The sequence below is a fragment of the Tamandua tetradactyla genome, chromosome 14 (assembly GCF_023851605.1).
Source record: "Tamandua tetradactyla isolate mTamTet1 chromosome 14, mTamTet1.pri, whole genome shotgun sequence".
Classification (NCBI taxonomy): Eukaryota; Metazoa; Chordata; class Mammalia; order Pilosa; family Myrmecophagidae; genus Tamandua; species Tamandua tetradactyla.
This window is the reverse complement of record NC_135340.1, coordinates 73,181,198-73,202,032: the sequence shown is the minus strand read 5'-3', so window position 1 is coordinate 73,202,032 and position 20,835 is coordinate 73,181,198. Positions and strand designations below refer to the sequence as shown.

Genomic DNA, 20,835 nt, shown 5'->3' with positions numbered 1-20,835 from the left:
GGTGGACTGCCAGAGTCAGTCCCCAGCCCCAGAGGCCAGGTCAGGCAACTGACACACATCCAGGCTGCCAATACGACTTAGAAGGAGCATTAACAGGAATGGAATGACATGTAAACTAGAAGCCAAGTTATTTCCCTAAGCTTCTTGCCCCAGACCTCTTCTCTCCACCCGAAGGCAGCAGCTGTCCCAGGAAGAGGTGCTGAGCCAGTGGATATCTGATCCACACCAATCCATCTGGCCTGGAGAGGACCTACTTCCAGGAACGGGTGCTCCCCTGTCCTGCCTGGATGTTCATCTTAGCAAATTACTGGTCCTCAATCATTACCCATACTTGACGTTGTTTTGCCTTCTTGTGACACATAATGAACATTACAACTGAGCCCAAGTACAGCCTGGGAGAACAGGAAGGGGAGGGCAGGACCATAGTCTCTAAGAAATGGAAGCCTTTGACCTATTAAATATTTGCTGACCACTTCCTAAATAAATGCATCCTCAGAAGAACAGACGGATCTCTTCAAATGCTTAAAGATGAGAAGGAAAAGAAAAGCTTCTAGTCAAGCAGAAACCCCAAAGAGAGTAATAAGTTCCAATGATAATATTCTGGTAGGAGGCAACTTAAAGCAATTCCTTTACAGCTTCTATCCGAGTAACAGCTACTTAGGCCTAACAACTCCAGGGAGAAAAAGAGAAATAAGAGTATCTGAAAAAAAAAAATCAGGAATTTCTTTTCTGGAACCCAGTTGTACAGTGCACACCTTGATAACCTTGGCTGACAAAATGTAAATATCTGAAACAGACTTTCCCTGATAGGAGAAAGCACGCAAATTGATGCTTCCATCACAACATAGTAAGGTACAGAGTTCTGGCTTCGGAGTCACAGACCTGACTTGCAATCGTAAATCTACCAGGAATTAGCTGCATGTCCCTGGGCAAGTTGTTTATTGTACTGAGCTTCAGCACCCTAAAATGGGATAATATCACCGATTTCAGAGTGGCGTCCTAAGGAAGACACACAGCGATGTATCTTAAACACCTGGTATGCCGGTGGGCAAGCAGCTGACACTCAATATAAATGACAGATTCTCTTATCAGAGGTGTGATTTTCTCCTTATTTCTGAGTATCTGGGTTCCTACTAAAATCTACATGACCGTCTAGATACTTCAGTCTGTCTGCCTGACTCTCTCTCGGGGTCTTTTTGTCGTTTCCGTTACAGCTATCTATCTGCTCTGACATTTGAAATGCTCACTCCCCATTCTCCTCATGGGGAGAGAAACACAAATCTCAGAATGTTAGAAAAACCGGAAAGAGTTGTGTAGTCCTGTGAGTTTGTACACAATATCCCCAGTTCCTCCTCAGATTCTAAGAAGCCTGGGGGTGAGGTTAAACGGAGGCTGCTGGGGGCAGCCACATAACCCTGATCTTATGTTAAACCACAGCCACTGCACTGCCGCTGTTCTACCAACAGCATCTCCACATACAGTACTTTAAATAAAGAGTCCCACAGCTAAAGAAATGTGAAAACCACTGACTGTGGACTAATATTTCCATGGCCTAGACCAGGAAACCAAGACCTGGAGAGGACCTGACCGCCCGGCCACGACAGCGGCTGGGAGGGAGCCGGGACTCAAACCCATGCCTTTTCACATCATCGTGACACTGTTACTGGGGAGTCCTGCAGAGTCCCTGCACCTTATCATGCCGAGCAGCCCCAGCTCCCTGTGAATCATGGCAGCACACTCCCTCGCCTGGCAACAGCCGGTGATGTTGTATAAACAGTCCTGCCAAGGATGAGAAGTCAGCAGGCTTATTCATACAGGCCTTTTAAAGGAAAGGGGACTATAAAATCTAATGGCAAGGGTTTCCTCCTTTTAAACATTACACTGGGCTAAGAAAGGTCACGACTTTAATCCATGCCCATATATCCGCTCTCCCTCACTCAGGGCTCTCAAAGGTCTAGAGAAAAACAGCTTGTTCAGAAACACAGGTCACCAAAGGACACTTAAAATGGTGAGACAGGACAGCCACTGAACTTACTATCTAATTCAAGTTTTTCATCCATTTGCAAAGGACTTCACCGTCACTCAGGCTCAGACTTAGCAGAACTCAAATGGTATTCGCCAAAATAGGCCTCCGCAGGGAGAATCTGACTCAACACGATGCATCTGTAATAAGTGGTGTTGGTTCTGTCATTTCTACGAGCGTGTGTCTCATACAGTACAGTGCATGTGGGTTTGTTGGGAATATGGATATACATATTCATGGAATTATCTGAAGACAGGTGTTGAATTACAAAATTATCTACTACTGATTTTAACTCCAATGTTCAACAATTTGTAAACATCATCTTCCACATTTATCAATTTCTCAACATGAAATTTAGGCTCCCAAACTAATGTTCTCTCCCATTATCATTATTATTAATGATTCTTAAATAGACAAATAAAAACCCATGGCTAAAATAAATCCCAGAGCAACTGGAATAGTGATAGGGAAGTATTTGCAGAGTCCCCTGGGGGAATGGTGAGAAAGGGGGAAAATTCAACTTGCCCAAGTGGAGAATTCTTGGTATTCTCACAGGTAGTGGGGACAGCCAAAGCAATAGGCCAAGCCTCCAATCTTGGGGTTTGTTCATATGAAACTTAATCCCGCAAAGGATAGGCTAAGCCTACTTAAAATTAGGCCTAAGAGTCACCCCCAGAGAACCTCTTTTGTTGCTCAGATGTGGCCTCTCTCTCAGCCAACATGACAAACAAACTCAATGCCCTCCTCCTCTCTACATGGGACATGACTCCCAGGGGTGTGGACCTTCCTGGCAACATGGGACAGAAATCCTAGAATGAGCTGGGACTCCAGCATCAAGGGATTGAGAAAATCTTCTCAACCAAAAGGGGGAAGAGCAAAATGAGACAAAATAAAGTGTCAATGGCTGAGAGATTCCAAACAGAGTTGAGAGGTTATCCTGGAGGTTATTCTTACAAATTAAATAGATATCACCTGTTTAGTTACGGTATAATGGAGAGGCTGGAGGGAACTGCCTGAAAATATGAAGCTGTGCTCCGGTGGCCATGTTTCTTAAAGATAATTGTATGATGATATGGCTGTCGCAGTGTGACTGTGTGGTTGCGAGAGCCTTGTGTCTGATGCTCCTTTTGTCTACCTTATTGATGGACAAGTAAAACATATGGATTACAAATAAATAAATAATAGGGGGAACAAATGTTAAAATAAATTTAGAAGATTGAAATGCTGGTGATTGGTGAAGGGGAGGGGTAAAGGGTATGGTACATATGAATTTTCTTCTGTTTTCTTTTTATTGCTTTTTCTGAATTGATGCAAATGTTCTAAGAAATGATCATGATGATGAATATACAACTATGTGATGATAGCGTGAGTTATTGATTATATAACAAGAACAGAATGATCATATGATAAGAATGTGTGTTTGTATGTGGTTATGTATCATAAATAAAAAATAAATGAAAAAAAAACATGGCTAATTTATCTGAGTTGTTAATACAATTCAAAGTGATAAACAGAATCCTCATAATCAAGTCGTTCTGTAGGTCCTTACTATGTGCAAGGCAGGGAACCAGCCTCTAGGAAGAGAGAATAAAAAGACACCACTCCCTGAGCCTGGATGGGGACAGAGAGCAATGAAAGGACAGATAACATGTTATTTGCCTCAAGCTACTTTACCAGTTTAAGATGGGACTTCACACAGACTCATAAGCAGCAAGTTCAACTTCTATTTCCTAAAATAGGATTATGCAATGAGAAATTCAACATGATAAATCTGTAATAACTGGAGTTAGTCCCATCTCTTATTTCTCTATGTGTGTTTATATGCATAAGATTTGGACAGAAATATGAATAAATCCATATGCAGAGTTCCCAAGAGAGGGGCAGACTGGATATGCTATACATCAAGGGAGGATAGAAAAATTATCAAAGCACCAGGATTCAGGGAAGGGCTCCAAGCCAAAAAGGGCCTTGAGCTTGGAAAGCAGGGAAGACTTGGATAAACAAAGAGGGGGGTGAAAAGAAACTCCAAGCATGAGCTAGGGTCTCAGCAAAGGCTTTAAGGAAGAAGTAGATAACATGTTTGGGAGAGAATAAGTGGACCTCTCTGGCAGGGCAGACCAAGCAAAACAACGGGCAATCATTGAGCTGGTAAAATGGGCTGAGTATGGGATATGGTCATAATGTTTTCCAAACAAAAGTACCTAAGTTCAACTCAAACTATCAATGCAGCCTGGAACTTTCTGAGCATTTCTGTTCACAGAAATGGTCCAGATTTCATATTTTTAATATTAACATAAGGTGAGCATGGTCCTAGAGTGGCCATACACGCCGGGAAAGACAGCTTCTCCCAGGCAAGGGTGGTGCAGGGACAGGAGCTGAGGCAAGGGCTGGGTATACCAGAGGAGGGATGCTCAGGTTTACGGACAGAATGACATGGAGAAAAGGTGCAGAGGCACAGCCAGGAGGAAGGAGGGAAGGCAGGACAGGCACTTTCAGAAAGGAGAATGACCTCAGAAGACTCAAGGGAGAAAAGCAAAGAAGAAAGGCCACTGGCTTGGGCATGTCAAGGGAAGAGATCTGGCATTCATTCATTGCCCCTCTGATCAGTATTAAAGGCCAGATACTGCAGTAGGTACTTGGCACACATTAGCTCATTTATTCTTTGCAGCCAGGCATTAGTATGCCTATTTTACAGATGGGAAATCTGCATATCAGAGGAAACCAAGTGTTTGGGAGCTCATCTGCGGACTGCAGAAAGTAGTCTCTTCCAGGACAGTCCGTGGAAGGGAAGGACCAAAAGGAACTGGCAGCCAGGGCATCTGCCTGAGAGGTGGGAAGCCTCCCACACACATCCCATGAATCCCTGACTCCATAAAAACACGCCGATAGTACAGTAATTGCCTCCAGATATCTCTAAACCTTCATGGAGTTGATAAAATTTACCATTGGCCACAACCCTCCATTTGAGTCATTCCTCTCTTCCCTGACTTGGGAACCATGATAGAAGAATAGCCCAATTAGCAGTGGCATCTGTGTGCCCCGTTGCCCCGGGGCATCCCCTGTCCTCAAAATACACTCTGCCTCTCCCATGAGTGTGCTCAAGATCAAGGCCCGGCATCTGCCCTCTGTCTGCTGCGGTTCTCACAGGGACCGAACAGCCTCCACAGTTTCGGTCTTACATCTTCCTGCTTCTACATCCCAGCCAGTTCCACCTCCCTGCCCTTTTCCCTGGCCTTTGCAGACTGCAGGGCCCCTCTCCCCCTTCCGCCAAAGAAGCCAAAGGCACCTGAGCAGGGAGGGTCATCCCTATTCCGGGCATCTTGCAATTTTGTGGACTACCATGTAGCAGGGAGGGGCAGCCACGCTGAAGCCACATCAGAGGAGGGGGGTACCCTCCAGAGTCTCCTGGCTGGTGCCTGGCCTTGGGCTCCTGATGATTCATGCCCAGAGACCCGGCCAGGATACGGTGACCAAACCACCCAGAACAGCCTCACACTTACTACCAGTAGCTTCAAGTGCTGCCACCACCCAAGGCTTCAGTCCCCAGGAATCAGCCGGCCCTGCCCCCCTCCTCTCTGTCCCTGTTCTGCTGGGATGAGTCACCCACACACTGCAGACAAGCCCTCAGACGCTATCCCAGTTCACCCAGGGCAAGCGTCGTGGAGCACACCCTACCCCGGTGGCTCCTCTATTTCAGAGCAATGGAGCTCTAGGGCATCTGCTCGAGGTAACTGGGGCTGGAGGAATGAAGGGGTACTGAAGGACTCTGGCCCCCACTGGCACTTCAACCACAGAAGCTCCACTTTTGCCTGGCTGTTAGATGAAGTTTCAACATCATACATTGTTCAAAAAAGAGGGTCCTATTGCTTAAACAACAACCTGAAAAGCACCATTCAAGACACAGGCAAATCACAGATATGCAACTTGGTTACCGACTCCCACGTGACAGAGCTGAAGACACAAGCCTCCTTCTTTGAGTCTCCCTCGATGGTATCATGCCCTGTGGTGCCTCACCCAACCCACCACCCAATTTCAGCCCCCTGGCAGGCAGCTCGGGTCTAACTCAGCCCTCCATCTCCAACTCCGCCCGAGCGACTTCCCAGCTTGGCTTCCTCTACCACAAGGAAGGGGCAGCCCCCCCCAGGCCCTCAGGCTGCTGCTCACTCCAGCTCGGGCTGCTTCTTCAAAAAGTGCTCCTGTGAGGCCCCATGGTCTGAGATGTCCATATCCCGCTGGACAAAGCTGAGGCCCCCTTCTCCGACCGAGCCACCCCCTCCAAAAGGTAAACATGGAGCAGGGTGGGCGGAAGAGTCCGGAAGGCTCTGCTGATCCTGGCCATGAGCAGGGCTCCAGCTGCTGAAGCCTGAGCACGCCCATTCTCACTCCGGGTTATGAAGTTTTACCCCCAAGCTTTTCTTCTGAGACTGTTCAAAGTTCTATAGAACCTGAATGGTTCAAATGAACCACCATAGTGCCACTACCACAAGTTAAAAAATTAACATTTATTCAAGAAGATCTACGATACAGTTGATACACAAAATTTCTGCTATTGTCCCAATTTATCTTTTATAGACTTTTGTTCCCAGGATGAAGTCGAGGTTCACTCATTACATTTGATGTTAAGTATCTTTCGTCTCTTTATCTTCAACAGACAGTCATCCTTTTTTTTTCCCCAATGATACTGAATTTATTGAGGGTTTTGCATCAACTGTTTTGTAGAATGTAACCATATTTTGGATTTTTCTGATTGTTTTCTTATTATTAGAGTCAGTTAAGTTTTACATGACTATTATACAGGTAGTATTAATATTGCTTACTTCTTAATTGCATCACCTCCAAAATCACATAAGAGCAGGTTGTCCCAAAATTGACGACACTAAGTTGGATTACCGGGTCGAAGTGGGGACTGCCAGACTACTCCACTCCAAAGGTAACCCATTCCTTTAGAATCAGTAAGTAAACTGCGAGTGATACTTTGAGACAAATGCAAATATCCCATTCCACAATAACCTTTTATCAATTAGTTTCAGCATCCAATGAGGGGCCTGCTTAGAAGTTACAAAACAGAGATTTTCTAAATTTAGAGTGAAATGCTGGTGATCGGTAAGGGGGGTGTTGGGGGTATGGTATGTATGAATTTTTTCTGTTTTTTTTTTATTTCTTTTTTTGAATAGGTGCAAATGTTCCAAGAAATGATCATGATGATGAAGATGCAACTATGTGATGATTCTGTGAATTACTGATTACATATGTAGAAAGAATGATCAAAAGCTAAAAAAAAAAAAACAGATTTTCTGTCTTTATTAGCTGGTCTTCTCTAAAGAAGGGCTTCCTTTTCTATTCTCTTCTCAATTATCACTATATATACATGGATTTTTTTTCCATTCAGTATGTCATAACTCATTACTGTCATTATTCTTTTCGATGTTCAAGTGCTCTGATTTTGGCCAGTGAGAGTCCTTTCAAGTTGTCTTCTGGGTCCTTCTAATATGACCCTATTTCTCTTTGAGTGCTACCTTGCTTTCCAGCACAGGGAGATGTTGCAAGTCCAGCTATCTTTCCCTACTCTAACCTGGAACCAGTGGGTTTTCTGAATCATTTTAGTGGGACTCATTCTCACATTTCAAGTTGATACGCTACTTTACACTCTCTCTCTTTTCTCTAGTCCTAATTTCAGTTTCCTTCCTCCCTCTTTTTTTTTTTTACCTTGTTATTCATCATTTGCATTAGCGCAAGTAGCTCTTGGTCCTTGGCAGAAAGTGGGGAGAAAAAGGCTATAAAAAGAGTGCAGAAAAGAGAAAATCCTCCTGGAAATTTAGGGATGTTAATCATCAACCATTTACTGGCCATGAGAAGCTTCATTTTGCTACAGTTTACTACATTACTGGTTAACTCCAAAGCAAGCTGACATTTTAAGAAGTTACTATTCTCATGACTTCATTTATGCAAATTATATGATATAACTTCATTTTGTATTGTTTTATATTCATATAAAATATATGCACAAGAAAAAGTAATGCTTACTTCCTGGTACTACTATTCTGTTCTCTTACTTTGTTTCTGTCAGTACTTACCACATTCTAAAATATTGGAAAGTGTACTCATTTAGCTTGTTTATTTTTATTTTTATTTTTTATTTATTTATTTAGCATGGGCAGGCACCAGGAATCAAACCCGGGTCTCCGGCATGGCAGGCGAGAACTCTACCTGCTGAGCCACCGTGGCCCACCCTAGTTTGTTTATTTTCACTCTACTCCCACTAGAATGGACGCTTCATGGTTATTTACTACTTTGTTTGCTACTACACTCCCACTGTCCAGAACAGGGCCAGGAATACAGGAGTTGCTCCACGACTGTTTGTGTGTTGGCGGGGTCACATTTCATTATTTTTCCATGTGAGTCACCTGTTACTGCAACACTGTTTGTTGAATTTTTGTTTGTTTGTTTTGGGGGAAGTGCATGGACTGAGAATCGAACCCGGGTCTCCCACATGGCAGGCGAGAACTCTACCACTGAGCTAAGCTTGCACCCCCAATAACTGTTAGTTGAATGAGTGGCATGCCTTGCCCAGGAAACGCCTCCTTATCCTTTCAGGTTCTGCACCAATGTCACTCACCAAGAGTGCGTGAGCCCCTTCGCTGGGTTCCCAGAGCCCATCTTACATGCCTGGATCCTAACACTTGCAACATTACATTATCATTACACATCTGTCTCACATGAAAAAGTACAAGCTCCTCTAAGGCAAAGACAAGGTCATATTTATCTCCCTGGCCCCCTGTGCTGTGCTCCCCCTGCCCCAGCCCAGTGCCCTCTCCCCTGCACCCCAGGCTCCTGAAGACACCCATCCTGCCATGCACAAACCTCCAGGCTCCAGCCCACAGGCAGCTCTGCTCACAATGGGCCCTTTGACTCCACCGGATTGTGCCAGCCACAGCACCTGTCACTAAAGCTAGTACCTACAAACTTCAGAGTAACATAGAGCCACAGTGCTCACCAAGAAACAAGAGCAGAGGCACAAGCCTGGCACAGCCAGCTGGGGAGAGAAGTTGGCATTTTGGGGTGATGTGAGATGCGGCTGGGTGGGTGGAAAGGGCTTTTACATCAGCAGAGGTGCTGGCATTCGGCTTCCTGGGGAGCCTGGGGAGGGGGGCGAAAGGACAGTACAGAGATGAGAGCCTGTCAGAGCTAGGACAAGGAGATGGCTCACCTGCTCTTTTCTTTCACTCTTCTCACCTAGCTCAGAAGCTGGACTCTCGGGAGGAACGGTCAGCCGCAGCCTGCAGACATTCGCCTAGGAGAGAAGAGAGGAGAGGCCCGGTTATTAGGGTGGAGAGACCTGGGCTTAGCTTCTGAGTTGGAATGAACTTGGGCAGTCAGTTCCTGGCTTCTCAGCATCTGCTTCCCACACTCAGCAGCGGGGGTCACGGAACACCTCACACGGGGCCGGTGAGGATAAGAGCGGACTTTCCCTGGCCCATCACAGGCACTCCCCATCCAGCTGCTCAGAACAAAGAAACTACTGAATAATTTCACACTTTTTTTTTTTTTGATGGCTCAGATTCCATAACAGTATTTACAGAAGGATCTCATTTCACATGTGTATACCAAAATACATTGAGAGAGGGCTATAGGCCAAAATATGCACAGTGGTTATCAGGTAAGATATGATTGGGGTGGGGGGGTGGGGAGAGGCCTGCTTTCTACACAACTGTATATCCAATTTTCCTACAATAAGATGTGCATATTTAACTACAAAGTTTAAAAGAAGAAGAAATCACTCCATTTCTCTTAAGATGAACATTTTTCCATTCAGTGAGAGAAGCTACAACTTGTATGATTTTCTACCTTCTAGTGACAAAGGGTTCTGCCTTCTAGAATATGAGCAAAACCATCTCCTGCCCCCAGAGAACGGAAAGTAGCCTCTGAAAATGCGAGCACAAGAGGAATAACAGGAACAGCTAACCACGGACTGGGCACGTGCCTGCGGCCACAGTTCTGAGTATGTGATGAGTGCTTATTCATGAACCCTCACAACCCTACGGTGGTAGGTTCTCTCACCAGCCCCACTTTAGAGATGGGGAGGGGAAAGCTCTGAGGGGCTGGGTAGCTTTTCTAAGATCACACAGCTAGGAGATGGCAGAGTTGAGATCTGAACCCAAGCAGCCAGTTTCCAGAGGCCATGTGCTATGCTGCTGCCAACAGGCCACGGTGCCGAGCCCAAGAGCTCTCTTCACAGGTGCAGATTTTCCTGGGAAGGGTAACTAGTTTTTCTTCTGATATGTTCTAAAGAGATCATATGCTCATACTGTTTGAAAGACAGTTTGCAATGCAAATCTCCTTCCCAGTTCCTCATTCCAGATGCAACACACAGTTTCTAAGACTCAAAATGCTTCCCAGATATCTTCCCTTCAGACTGGGAAGACAAGGTAGAACTAAAACACAGGAGGCCTGCAAAGGGCAAGACGGGGGAGGAGGGAAATGGGGAAGAAGAAGAAGGAATGTCTATTTCACCCTGTTGTCACAGTCTGGTCCTGCAACAAGGTGCACCAGTAAGAAGGGATCCCACCCTAAAGAGTCCAGAAAGGATCCCAGCAGTAGCCACAGAGCCCAGCCCACAGCCACGCAGGTGTGACTCACGGTACGCTGCTTGCCCCTTGACCTGGTCTGCAGAGTCACCGGTCTGCACTAGTCCATAGGGCAGCCTCCGAGCTAAACGACCCTGCCCAGAGCTTAGAAGCCCCGATTTAGATGTGATTGCAAAAGACCTTTTAAGTCGAACCCGCCATCCTATGAAGGAACCCCAAAGGAACCCCACACCCATCAATGCAGCTGGCGGGTGGCACCCAGCCTGAGGGAAACATTCCCCACCATCAGTCGGGGGCACAATGTGAGCACTGAAATAAACTGCAGCTACCTCCATCGGAGGCAACCCATTTAGCTGCTGGGCACCTCTCTCACTTCCGACTGAGCTTAAATACTCTTCCTCAGAACTTATACCTAATGCCCCAGAGCTGCTCTCAGGGACTGCAGCAGAACTCCTCTTTTTCTCTTGTCCCCTGAACCTCCTTTCTGTCAAACTAAACAATACTAGTTATTTCAAGACCCCTCTCCACCCCCACTCTCTTCTGGGCAAGCTTCAGGACACCAATGACTTGGGGTGTCAGATGTAGACCCAGGGGCCATCACCGCCGCCTACGTGGCCAATTTTGCACCAAACCTTCAAAGCTCACCGCCAGCCACGCCGGTCAAAAAGAAATCAAGCCTATTCCACCAGGCAGCTCTCTGTCCTGGTGGGAAACAGCACTGATGGGAATCTGAATTCCTTCTGAGAAAGAAAACCCTCTGACTCCAGGCCGCACAGACTGGCTCAACCCACTCTGGCATTTGCACAAACATCAAAGCCTTGCTCACACCATGGATGCAATCCAAGACTGTCATACTCGGGAATCTTCGTTAGAGTGGGTCTCATCCATGGCATAATTCTGCCCAGAAAAGGAGGTGCCTTTGCCCTGCCTCACGCTTCCCTCTCACATACAAACTCGCGTGCACACACATGTACAGACGCCTGCCTCCTACACTAGCTATGTGAGCCCAGGCAAGAATCTCACTCGCCTCAAGGGCAAAGGGGATGATGGCAAGATACCTAGAACAGGGCCTGGCATACGGCATCTATCAATGCTAGCTATCTTTATCATCCTCCTAAAGGCTCCAAAATAAAATAGACATACTTGGCTTCAAGGTCCTGATTTCCAGAATAACAGCAATTTGGTCAGCAGATCTGGTGGGCATTAACAGTGCCGGTAATACCTTGATTGGTCGACTGCCCTAATGGGATAATCCCTAATGACAATAATTTCAGACTGAAGAGGTGAAAGCTCCAGAGGGACCCACGCCGGTCTGATGACCCAAAAAGAGACTGTCCCTTCCCCTTGCTCGAGCACAGTCTTCACCCTCCCAGAACTTGGATACTCCTCACCTTACTTTTTAATTTTTTTAAACATAACAAAATATAAACATGAACATTCTTACCATATGATTCTTGATGTATCATCAATAACTCACAGTATCATCCCATAGTTGCATATTCATCACCATGATCATTTCTTAGAACATTTGCATCAATTCAGAAAAAGAAATAAAAAGAAAAAAGAAAAAAATTCATACATTCCATACCCCTTCCCCCTCCCTCTCACTGACTGCTAGTATTTCCATCTACCCAATATATTTTAGCCTTTGTTTCCCCTATTTTTTCCTATACCCCTTACCACTCCCTTTCATTGAGCACTAGCATTTCAAGTTACTAAATTGATCTCAACATCTGTTCCCCTGTTATTTATTCATTTTTAATTATTATTTATTTATTTTTAATCCATACGTCTTACTCATATGTCCACAGATAAGAGGAGCATCAGACACAAGGTTTTCACAATCACACAGTCACACTGCGAAAGCCACCCTACTTCTAACAGTGTGCTCGGCACCCGATACATGCCACGCTCTCCTGCAGAGCCACGCATCCTCTGAAGCCACGCAGGGCCATGGGATAAACGCACTGCCCTAAATGGCCCGTTTTACCTGGTGACAGATGATGAAATGAAATGATCTGAACTTAGAAAATAAGGCTTTGACTTCAAAGTCTGACGGTCGCAGCAGGTGCTTGCCCCAGCCCCTGAGAGGGCACGTGTCCTTAGAGGCGCCCTGATGAGAAGAAGCACTGCGAGCATTCTAACCGTGCAGGTGCAATTAAACCTGGAACGGAAGAGGGTCAGACCCTTCCAAATAAGACAGCAAAACACCTTGTCATGTGAAAGGAAAGAAAGCTGCAGAACGAAATGTTAGGAATGATCATGCTTTTGTTTTTTAAATTCATTCTGATCATCTGAGTAGATTTAGGGGGAAAATGTCTTTAAGGTAACACAACCATTGATGGCGGTGAGCTCTGGGAAGTGGGATGAGGAAAGAAACTTTCACTTCTCAATGTACACATTTCTGCAATTTTTAAAAATTAAAGTAATAGTATTAATAGTAGTGAAAAAGTTTTTTAATTAAAATAAAGTTGTTTATATTAAGGGTTTTTAATTTAAAATAATAATAGTAGTAATAGCAATAACAAAGATTGAGAAAGGACATGAAAGAGATAGAATGACAACGACACTACTCGTTCCTAAATCCAGGGGGCCTGCTTCACGAGCAGCAAAAAGAACATCCTAGAGGTCTAAAGGGTGCTCTGAATTCCTCAACACATGCACTAAGAACTGTAACCCCTGAACCCATCCACTAGGCTGGCCTGGTACAGTCCACCTCCCTTTTTCCATTCACCTTCAGGAAATTTCCGAAGGGGATACTGACCACAGAATAAGAGCAAGGCAGTGAGGCTTATCTCTGAGCATTTTATGATGCTGATCTCCATGGCTTCCTGAAACCCAGATAAACAATAACCAGAGCTACCCTGGCTGGGCAGTGCCTGAGAGCAGGTATGATACTTTATCCCCAGAGGCTCACCACAGCAGCTGGCCCAGCCGTTGTTTCAACCAACAAGGAGAACTTACTCTTACTTACCCTGAACACCTCTACTATTAGCCCAGCTACAGTGGGTGCAAGGGTCCCTTTTCGTGATCAAAAGCAGGAAGCTGGACTCAACACATTTCATTACTCAGTCACTGTGCGCCCATGACTTGTAAAATACTTTAGGGGGCTGCCAAAATACAAAGATGAAATGGAAACAGCCCTGCCCCCAAGAGCTCTGAGCTCTTAATGTAGAAACACACAAAGCAATCAGGAACACTTATAGTAAGGCATTCAAGGTACTGAGAGGTGGGATAGCTTGGTGGTGAAAGCGTAGTTGAGCTGCGCTTCCTAGGTTCCAGTACTGGCTCACACCTACTGGCTCTGAACCCTTAGGCTAGTTACTTAATCTTCAGTGCTTCAGTTACCTCAGTTGTGAAAGAGAACTAACAATATTGAGAACTATCCTCTGAGGGCTCTTGTGAGGATTAAATTAGCTAATACATACAAAGGCTTTAAATGTTGCTGGGACACATTAAGTACTTGGTAAGGGTTCTTTATTACATTGAAATATAGGAAGGAAAACATGAATCGTAATGGGTGGTGAGAGTATATGGGAGGGCTACTAGAGTTGACATGTGAGCGGGGTATAGATCCTGACAGGGCAGTAGAGTTTCAAGAATCCATCATCATAACAACAACAGACATCCATTAGGCAAGGAATTCCAGGTTGGCCAAAGGCAGAAGTGAGCATGTTCAAGGAAAGGTAAGTGGGTTTGCAGCCTACGCTAGAGTGGGAGAGGAAACTGGACAAACAGTAGGGGCCCATCTCTAAAAATCTATACATGCCTGACAGAGGCACGTGGGCTCTGGTCAGAAGATAATAGGGAGGACATTTCAATAACTCAACAGACAGTTATTCAACTCCTGCTATGTTCCATGTACTACAAAATGGAAGGAAGGGAAAAAACAAGGGGAGGTAACCAAGCAAGCTTTTTACCTTAATCACTTTTGTAGCCCTTACAGTGCCTCGCATACTATCAACATATAACGGGTGCCTGCTCAGTAAATGTTAGGGTTGGGTGGAGAGGCTGCCGTGCGTGCGCGTATTTTTTTGATTGAACTAAAACATAATAGGGAGAAAATAGCTGAAAATCCCCTGAGAGCCCTCCACTTTCTTCAAACTGGGAGGGATGACAAGTGAAGGCAGAGAGCATTCAAGTCTTCTCCACAAGAAAACAGACAGCCAAGCGCTTGTCTGAAACTCAGGGCACTTGGAGTGCCAAGCGGATCTTCTAGGGCTTTGCTCCTGGTCATCTTTGCGGAGGCAGAGGGCCTGGCTCTCTGGGATGGGGGCTCTGAGGGTCTGCGTGCTCTCACGCTCTCAGCTTCAGGCACCTGGGCTTGCCCAAGAGAAAAAGATACCTCCGATAGAAAGGGTTGACAAGATGACCCAAGGAGGTGACAGGAGGTTGCTCATCAGTTTACAAAATGGATTTGCCTAAAGAAATGTACCAAATGTGTTCACATTTCACTCAGGCCCGCCACACTTTGTGACAGTGGGTTGTCTCTGCCCAGCTCCACCTACTAACGGAAGGTGTGGCCTCATGGGTGCGGCTGAGAGGACAGACATCACACTCTTTTGCTCCATGCAAGAGTAAAATCGCCAGACCCTGTAGGCCAGGTTGTGTGCGGAATCGCGCTTCCCATCTGCATCGGGCCTTTTAGCTCTGCTGTGGCCCTGAACTTGCAGGCCTGATTATCTACATCAGGGTGGAGCAAGCTTTTTCTATAAAGGGCCAGAACATAAATATTTAGTCTTTCTGGGCCACTGTAAACACCATTCTTAGTTCAGGGCCATATGAAAACTGGCTGAGGGCCCGAACTTACCCAGGGGCAGTAGCCTGCTGACCCCCGATCTACATACTTTGACATTTTTTCCAGGGGAGTAAAGTGTCTCGGAGGTCCTCTTTGCTGGGTCAGCACTGACTCCAGACAAAATCCCTACATAGAAGGATGGTGACCTCTCTTTCATGCTCTCTCCGGCTCCCTTCTGTACCAGATACACAACGTGATCCAAAATGCCAAAACGAGAGAGAACATGATGGCAAATGAATGCATGCAAAGATACCAGTGTGATGGGAGCATTACAAGCCCCCACCACACACTGACCTTCAACCCAAAGGTCCAAAGTGCTCTTTCTGTCCCGGGAGCATCAGTGTTTCCCAGAAGACCATACAGGGAAATCAGTATGTAAAGCAGCGGCTCTTGTTAGTGGCTGCACACTGGAATCACCTGGGGAAACGCCCTAAAAAATACTGATTTATTCCCCACTCTCAGAGGTTCTCATTCAATTGGTGTGAGGTAAGGCCTGGGTATAGGTATTTGAAACTTCCCAAGTAATTCTACGTGTAACCTGGGTTGAGAACCACTGATTTACCCAAAGGAATGAAACTAACAGAGCAACAGGATGATGCAACAGAGTATCTGGAGGCCTTCCCAAAACTGTCAAGCTCCTCAGCTGGGCCAGCAAGACCCATCCATTTGTCACCTGTTTCCTGCCCAGGTGGCTCTGAGGCTGATGGGCTTTATCCCAAGACTCTTCTTCCTGTTTGCCCATTTGTGGCTTAAATGTTACGTGTGACTCATTTCAGGACCCTGGTGAGGCTCCTCTTTTTAAGCATCTATACTATCAGGCCAGGGTGGGGGGCATAAACTCTCTCCTCAAATAGTTAATCGTTAGTTAATCATAACGGGGTGTACAGGCTTGTAGGAGAACATGGAAGAGCAGGATTCAGGGCAGGCTTCCTGGAGGAGACGACCATCAAAGGAGTAGCGCAAACAACAGCAAAGAACCGAGGAACAGCATCAAAAGCTTGGGGAATGGCAAATCATTTGGAATAAGTGGGAAAAATATGCCTGGGGAGGGGTGACAGGGAAGGTAAGGGCCAGAACAGAAGAGTCTAGATGCTAAACTAAGGTGTTTGAACTTTTCCCTAGCAGTACGGAGAAGGTTCCTGAAGTAGAGGACTCAGATGACTGGTTTTTACTTTGTAGAAACATCACTCTGGCATTAAATGACAAACAAGAGTTAGCACTGTGATTGACATCTAGGAAATACCACTCATCTAAGGAAGTAAAGACCATTATATTACTCTTTTGTGTGTTCGAGGAACAGTGAAACTGTTGTAGGCTAAGAAAGAATGCCGGAAGCTCTAAGATCATAAGGTAATTGCTGAAAGTATAGTTTGAAACCTCTCAACATGACCTCTCTAGTTAGTCAGTCCTGGACCCACAGCTCCCTGGACTCAATTAGATCCTGATTTTTGAGGCTTACCGACTTGAAAGAGTTTACCAAGCGATCAGAAGCTCAGTGGTAACCCCAGCCTCTAAGTCTCCTTCAGGTATGGATGCACAGTGTAGGTAACCCATAACAGGGACCTTTTCCACAGCCCTTCCTCAGTGCTCTTGAAATAAGCTATGGGTCAAGATCAAATTCCACACCCTTGCAGAACAACCCTGGGATCTTCACACACATCTTGGGAAATCGAGTTTCCTTAAGAGTTTTCCCAGAAATCAGATCTGGTTGTCCTACACCCAGCACAGCCACACCAATGCCAAAGAATAGAAGTTGGGACATTTTCTTTGAGCCAGCATCCTTTTTTTTAGTGACAGAAGCTCTTTGGCTAAGCCCTGAGGGCCTAATGATTCCTAAAACTCTCAGTTTGCTCTGTCAGGGGCTGGCTCGGGAGGGATCTGGGGAGGAACAGGCCAATTTTCTAGGTGCAAGGGGAACTTCGCCTTCCATTCCCCTCCCCACCCCCCACCAACCATGCCTGCTACAGCCAGCTTCCTTCCACCAGAAGCCAAATTCCCATAACATCCTGTGTCCCTTCCTCAAAGCTTATAAAATGATACAGGCCTTATGTGCACAGATGTTTCTGTCCACCAGGAAAGGGAAGTGAGGAACACACCTGCCTGACCCATTCACAGGGCAGTGAGGGAAGATTCTTTATTTTGAGGCACTGAGACAGAAATGGGGTACAGGAGAACAGTTCATTCGCCATGGAGGGATGACTGATAGGCCTCTTCACACCACCCCAGGTGAACAGTCAACCCCAAAATATGAGGCTGCACAATGTAACACGTGCCTTCCCGCAAAGCACACACCAGGCCACGCAACGGACTTTTCATTTCAAAGGCTCATTCGGTGGGATTCACCAGTATTTATGAAATTCCTTTCAAAATAGGATGACATGTCAATATTTTAAAAAACATCCCCCCCTCCCTGACACACACACACACACAATTTCCCAAGGTCATCATTCAGGCTATAGTTATTCTCCAGCAATTTATCTTCCTGCGGTTGCCATAGATAAAACTATATTTAGTGCACAACAGGTTTGAAGGCAGACTTTTTTAATTTCACAATCCTTGTTGGTTGGCATCCACAAATGCCTCTCAGAGCTTTGTTTATCAGCTGACAAAAATTACTCTCCCCGCCTTTTTTTTTTTTTTTTCCTTGAGCAATGATTTCAGATAAGAAGGAAGTGCAAATTATAGGTGGCTGTCATTGAACAAAGGAGAACCGGTGCCAGTCAGGCTAGGGGACATGGTCTTGTGCAGTTGACTCAGAGAACTCCCTGCTCAGTGTCAGCTGTCACCACCATTTATGGTTGGCTTGAACTTCTGGACTAACATGGCTTGGTTTCCCCTGCAGCCCCTAATTTGATAAGCTCTTTGGATGAAACAGAAATGTTATTTGAATGGTTAAGACGTCACTGTTCAAGGCCACCCTCAAGACCTCCTGTCACGAGAGAGGAAAGAGAGAGTGACACAGACTTCATTGAAACCTTTCAAATTCAGGGACACTTTTAACGATCACTGAAGATAACTTGTTTTTTGTTTTTCTAAAAGTAAATCACTTACCCAAATGCCACTGTCCTACAGTGTATGCCAAGGATTCTATTTAGAGCAGTGATGGTTCCTCCTCTTAGTATCCCAATAAGGTCAATTATCCTACAAATTCTGACTCACCCTGCAAGGCTAAAGTCAAACATCGCCTCGGATGCTGCAAGAAGAACTTTTCCACTGAGCTGCCACAGAACTCTGCACAGAACTCTACGCCACTGTAACAATCATCACTTTTAATGACAGTGGTTTATGACTACGTCTGTTTCTACAGATAGAGTGGACCTCTACAGAAAAGGAAACCATGAATGCTTTTATAAATAAATCCATCAACAAATCACAACTTCCTATACCCCCCAACACGGACCCACACACAGCACCTGTGACATGTGTGATCATAACTAGAGTTGGAAAACATGAAGATACAGAACAAGTATCAGTGTGCCCGGGACACATCCTGATGGTCTGATGCAGCGTCCTGGGCCCCCAATCCCAGAGAATTCCTATCATCTTATTCAAAAGGTGAAGCCTTCTCGATAATGTGCCGCATGGAGCCAGACACCAACGCATTTATAACTAAGGAAATATTCAAAAGTAAACGTATGAGGAAAAAATTTTCAGAAGCCTTATCTGGTATACTCGGGACATCTGTGTCCACCCACAAAATCACCCTGGCCAGCCCGAGTGGCCCCACTTCTGGAGAGGGACTTAGAGAATCTCATGCAATCGGGCCCCACACGTGGTGATTTCCCGGCTCAGGACTAGCTGTTCAGTAATTTTATTTTTTTTCAATCACAATTGTGCTCCAATGGAGAAAGATTTCCACAGAAAAAAGGCAAACGCTCATCTCAAAGAAAGGCCAAACCTTCCTTTGGAAACCCACTTGAATCTAAGGGGGGATCCTGCTGCATGAAGCTAATGATTTGACAACTAGCATTACGGCAAACTGAAGCATCTGGTGTGCACACAAACACACACACACACACCAGAACCCATCATTGGCCCATGCTCAAGAGTAAAAGGATGTCTTCCTTCCAGAGTTAAAGGCAGCATGGAAGGCAACTACTCTTTGCTTGGCTGAAGCATGTAAAAACAAATGTGTGAACAAGCTAGAGCGTAGACAGGAGTACCGAAGGAGCTTTGCTTTGGACTCAACCACCTGCTTAGCTAAACTTTGGAAATAACACCATGAGAGGTTTCAACCACAGTGTTCTAAGTATTGGCTATCATGATAAATGGATGAACTAAACAGCTTCCAACCAAACCCTTGACAGTGTGCTCTGAGGCACTGCTCTTGGAAGAGACAGAAGGTGAAAGATGTATCATGAATGTGCCTAGCATTTCTTTTCTCACAAAGGTGAGAAAAGATGCAACAAAGATTGGCAAGATACAGAGCTCTTCTAAAAGGGTGGCTGTCCCAGGAGATGGTGCCCAGCCTTCCAGAGCCCTGAGGTCCCTGCTCTGCTCAGAGAGAATAAAGCGGTGTCCATAAACCCAAGTTCGGGACGCCTGTGTTCCTGGGAGGCCCAGCGGTGTACTTCTAGTTTGTGAAGTGAGGCATGCCTTGGCTAACTCACTCTAGAATCAGTACAATTCTATCACTAAAAGACTCAAGTGACCCTTTCTTTTAATCACTGAGAGGAGGAAAGTTTGGGTATTAAAGACATACATTATCTTTGGGTTTCAAAGTAGGGGCATTGCAGAAATATCCCCCTTCCTTATTTTTAAACTAGTACCACCAATAAACTCGGCTTAGCAGAGAAGACAGGAAGGAAAGGAAATCTGGGAATTCCAGAAAGTCCCCTAAGCTCTCTCCTTCCAGCTACTGGGGCACCCCCGGGACGTCGAGAGGGAGGGTCACCGCCGGGGCTGGGACGGGACCTGAAAGTTGAGCCCAGGCAGGGGCGCCGGGGTCAGCAGTTTGACCCAAAACCGGGTCGCGGGTGTCCCCAACCCCGGACCCTTACAGCTGGCGACCAGAAAGGGGAAGCCGGGCAGCGGGACTCCAGCCCCCAGCTACTCACCCGCCGGCTGGGCGCCCCGGGCGCCCTAGCGCCGCCGCCGGAGAGCAGGGTGACGGTGGACGTGGAGCGCAACATGCCGCAGCAGCAGTCGGCGGCGGCGAGCGGCGCCAGCTCTCCTCGCGGGAGGAATAAGCGTGCGGGGCCCGCCCAGCGCGGGGGCGGCGCGGATTAGTTGCGGCCTCAGCCCGCGCGCTACCGGCGCAGCAGGGGGCGGCCCGACGGGGGCGGGGCCGGAGGCGGAGCGGGGCCGGGCCCCAGCGCGCTCGCGGGACTCGTCGGGCTGCATTTTCTCCTCCCGCCCCCCTCCACCCCCGCCGGCGGCGGCCGAGTTGCGCGCGGTTCCCTCGCCCCGGCGCTTAGCGCTCCCGCTGG

General features: G+C 46.4%; 1 protein-coding gene across 2 annotated transcripts in view; it reads right to left on the bottom strand.

The window, feature by feature from the left end:
- Positions 1-20,575, bottom strand: part of MYZAP (myocardial zonula adherens protein) — a 95,466-nt gene extending 74,891 nt beyond the window's left edge. For both annotated transcript variants that reach the window (XM_077128024.1, XM_077128025.1), the window contains exons 1-2: positions 20,464-20,575; positions 9,231-9,314 (exon numbers count right to left, since the gene is read on the bottom strand). In XM_077128024.1, the coding sequence (XP_076984139.1) occupies positions 9,231-9,314; positions 20,464-20,538 (159 nt within the window). In that variant the 5' untranslated portion in view covers positions 20,539-20,575. The remainder of the gene's footprint in view (positions 1-9,230; positions 9,315-20,463) is intronic.
- Between the last annotated feature and the right edge of the window lie 260 nt (positions 20,576-20,835).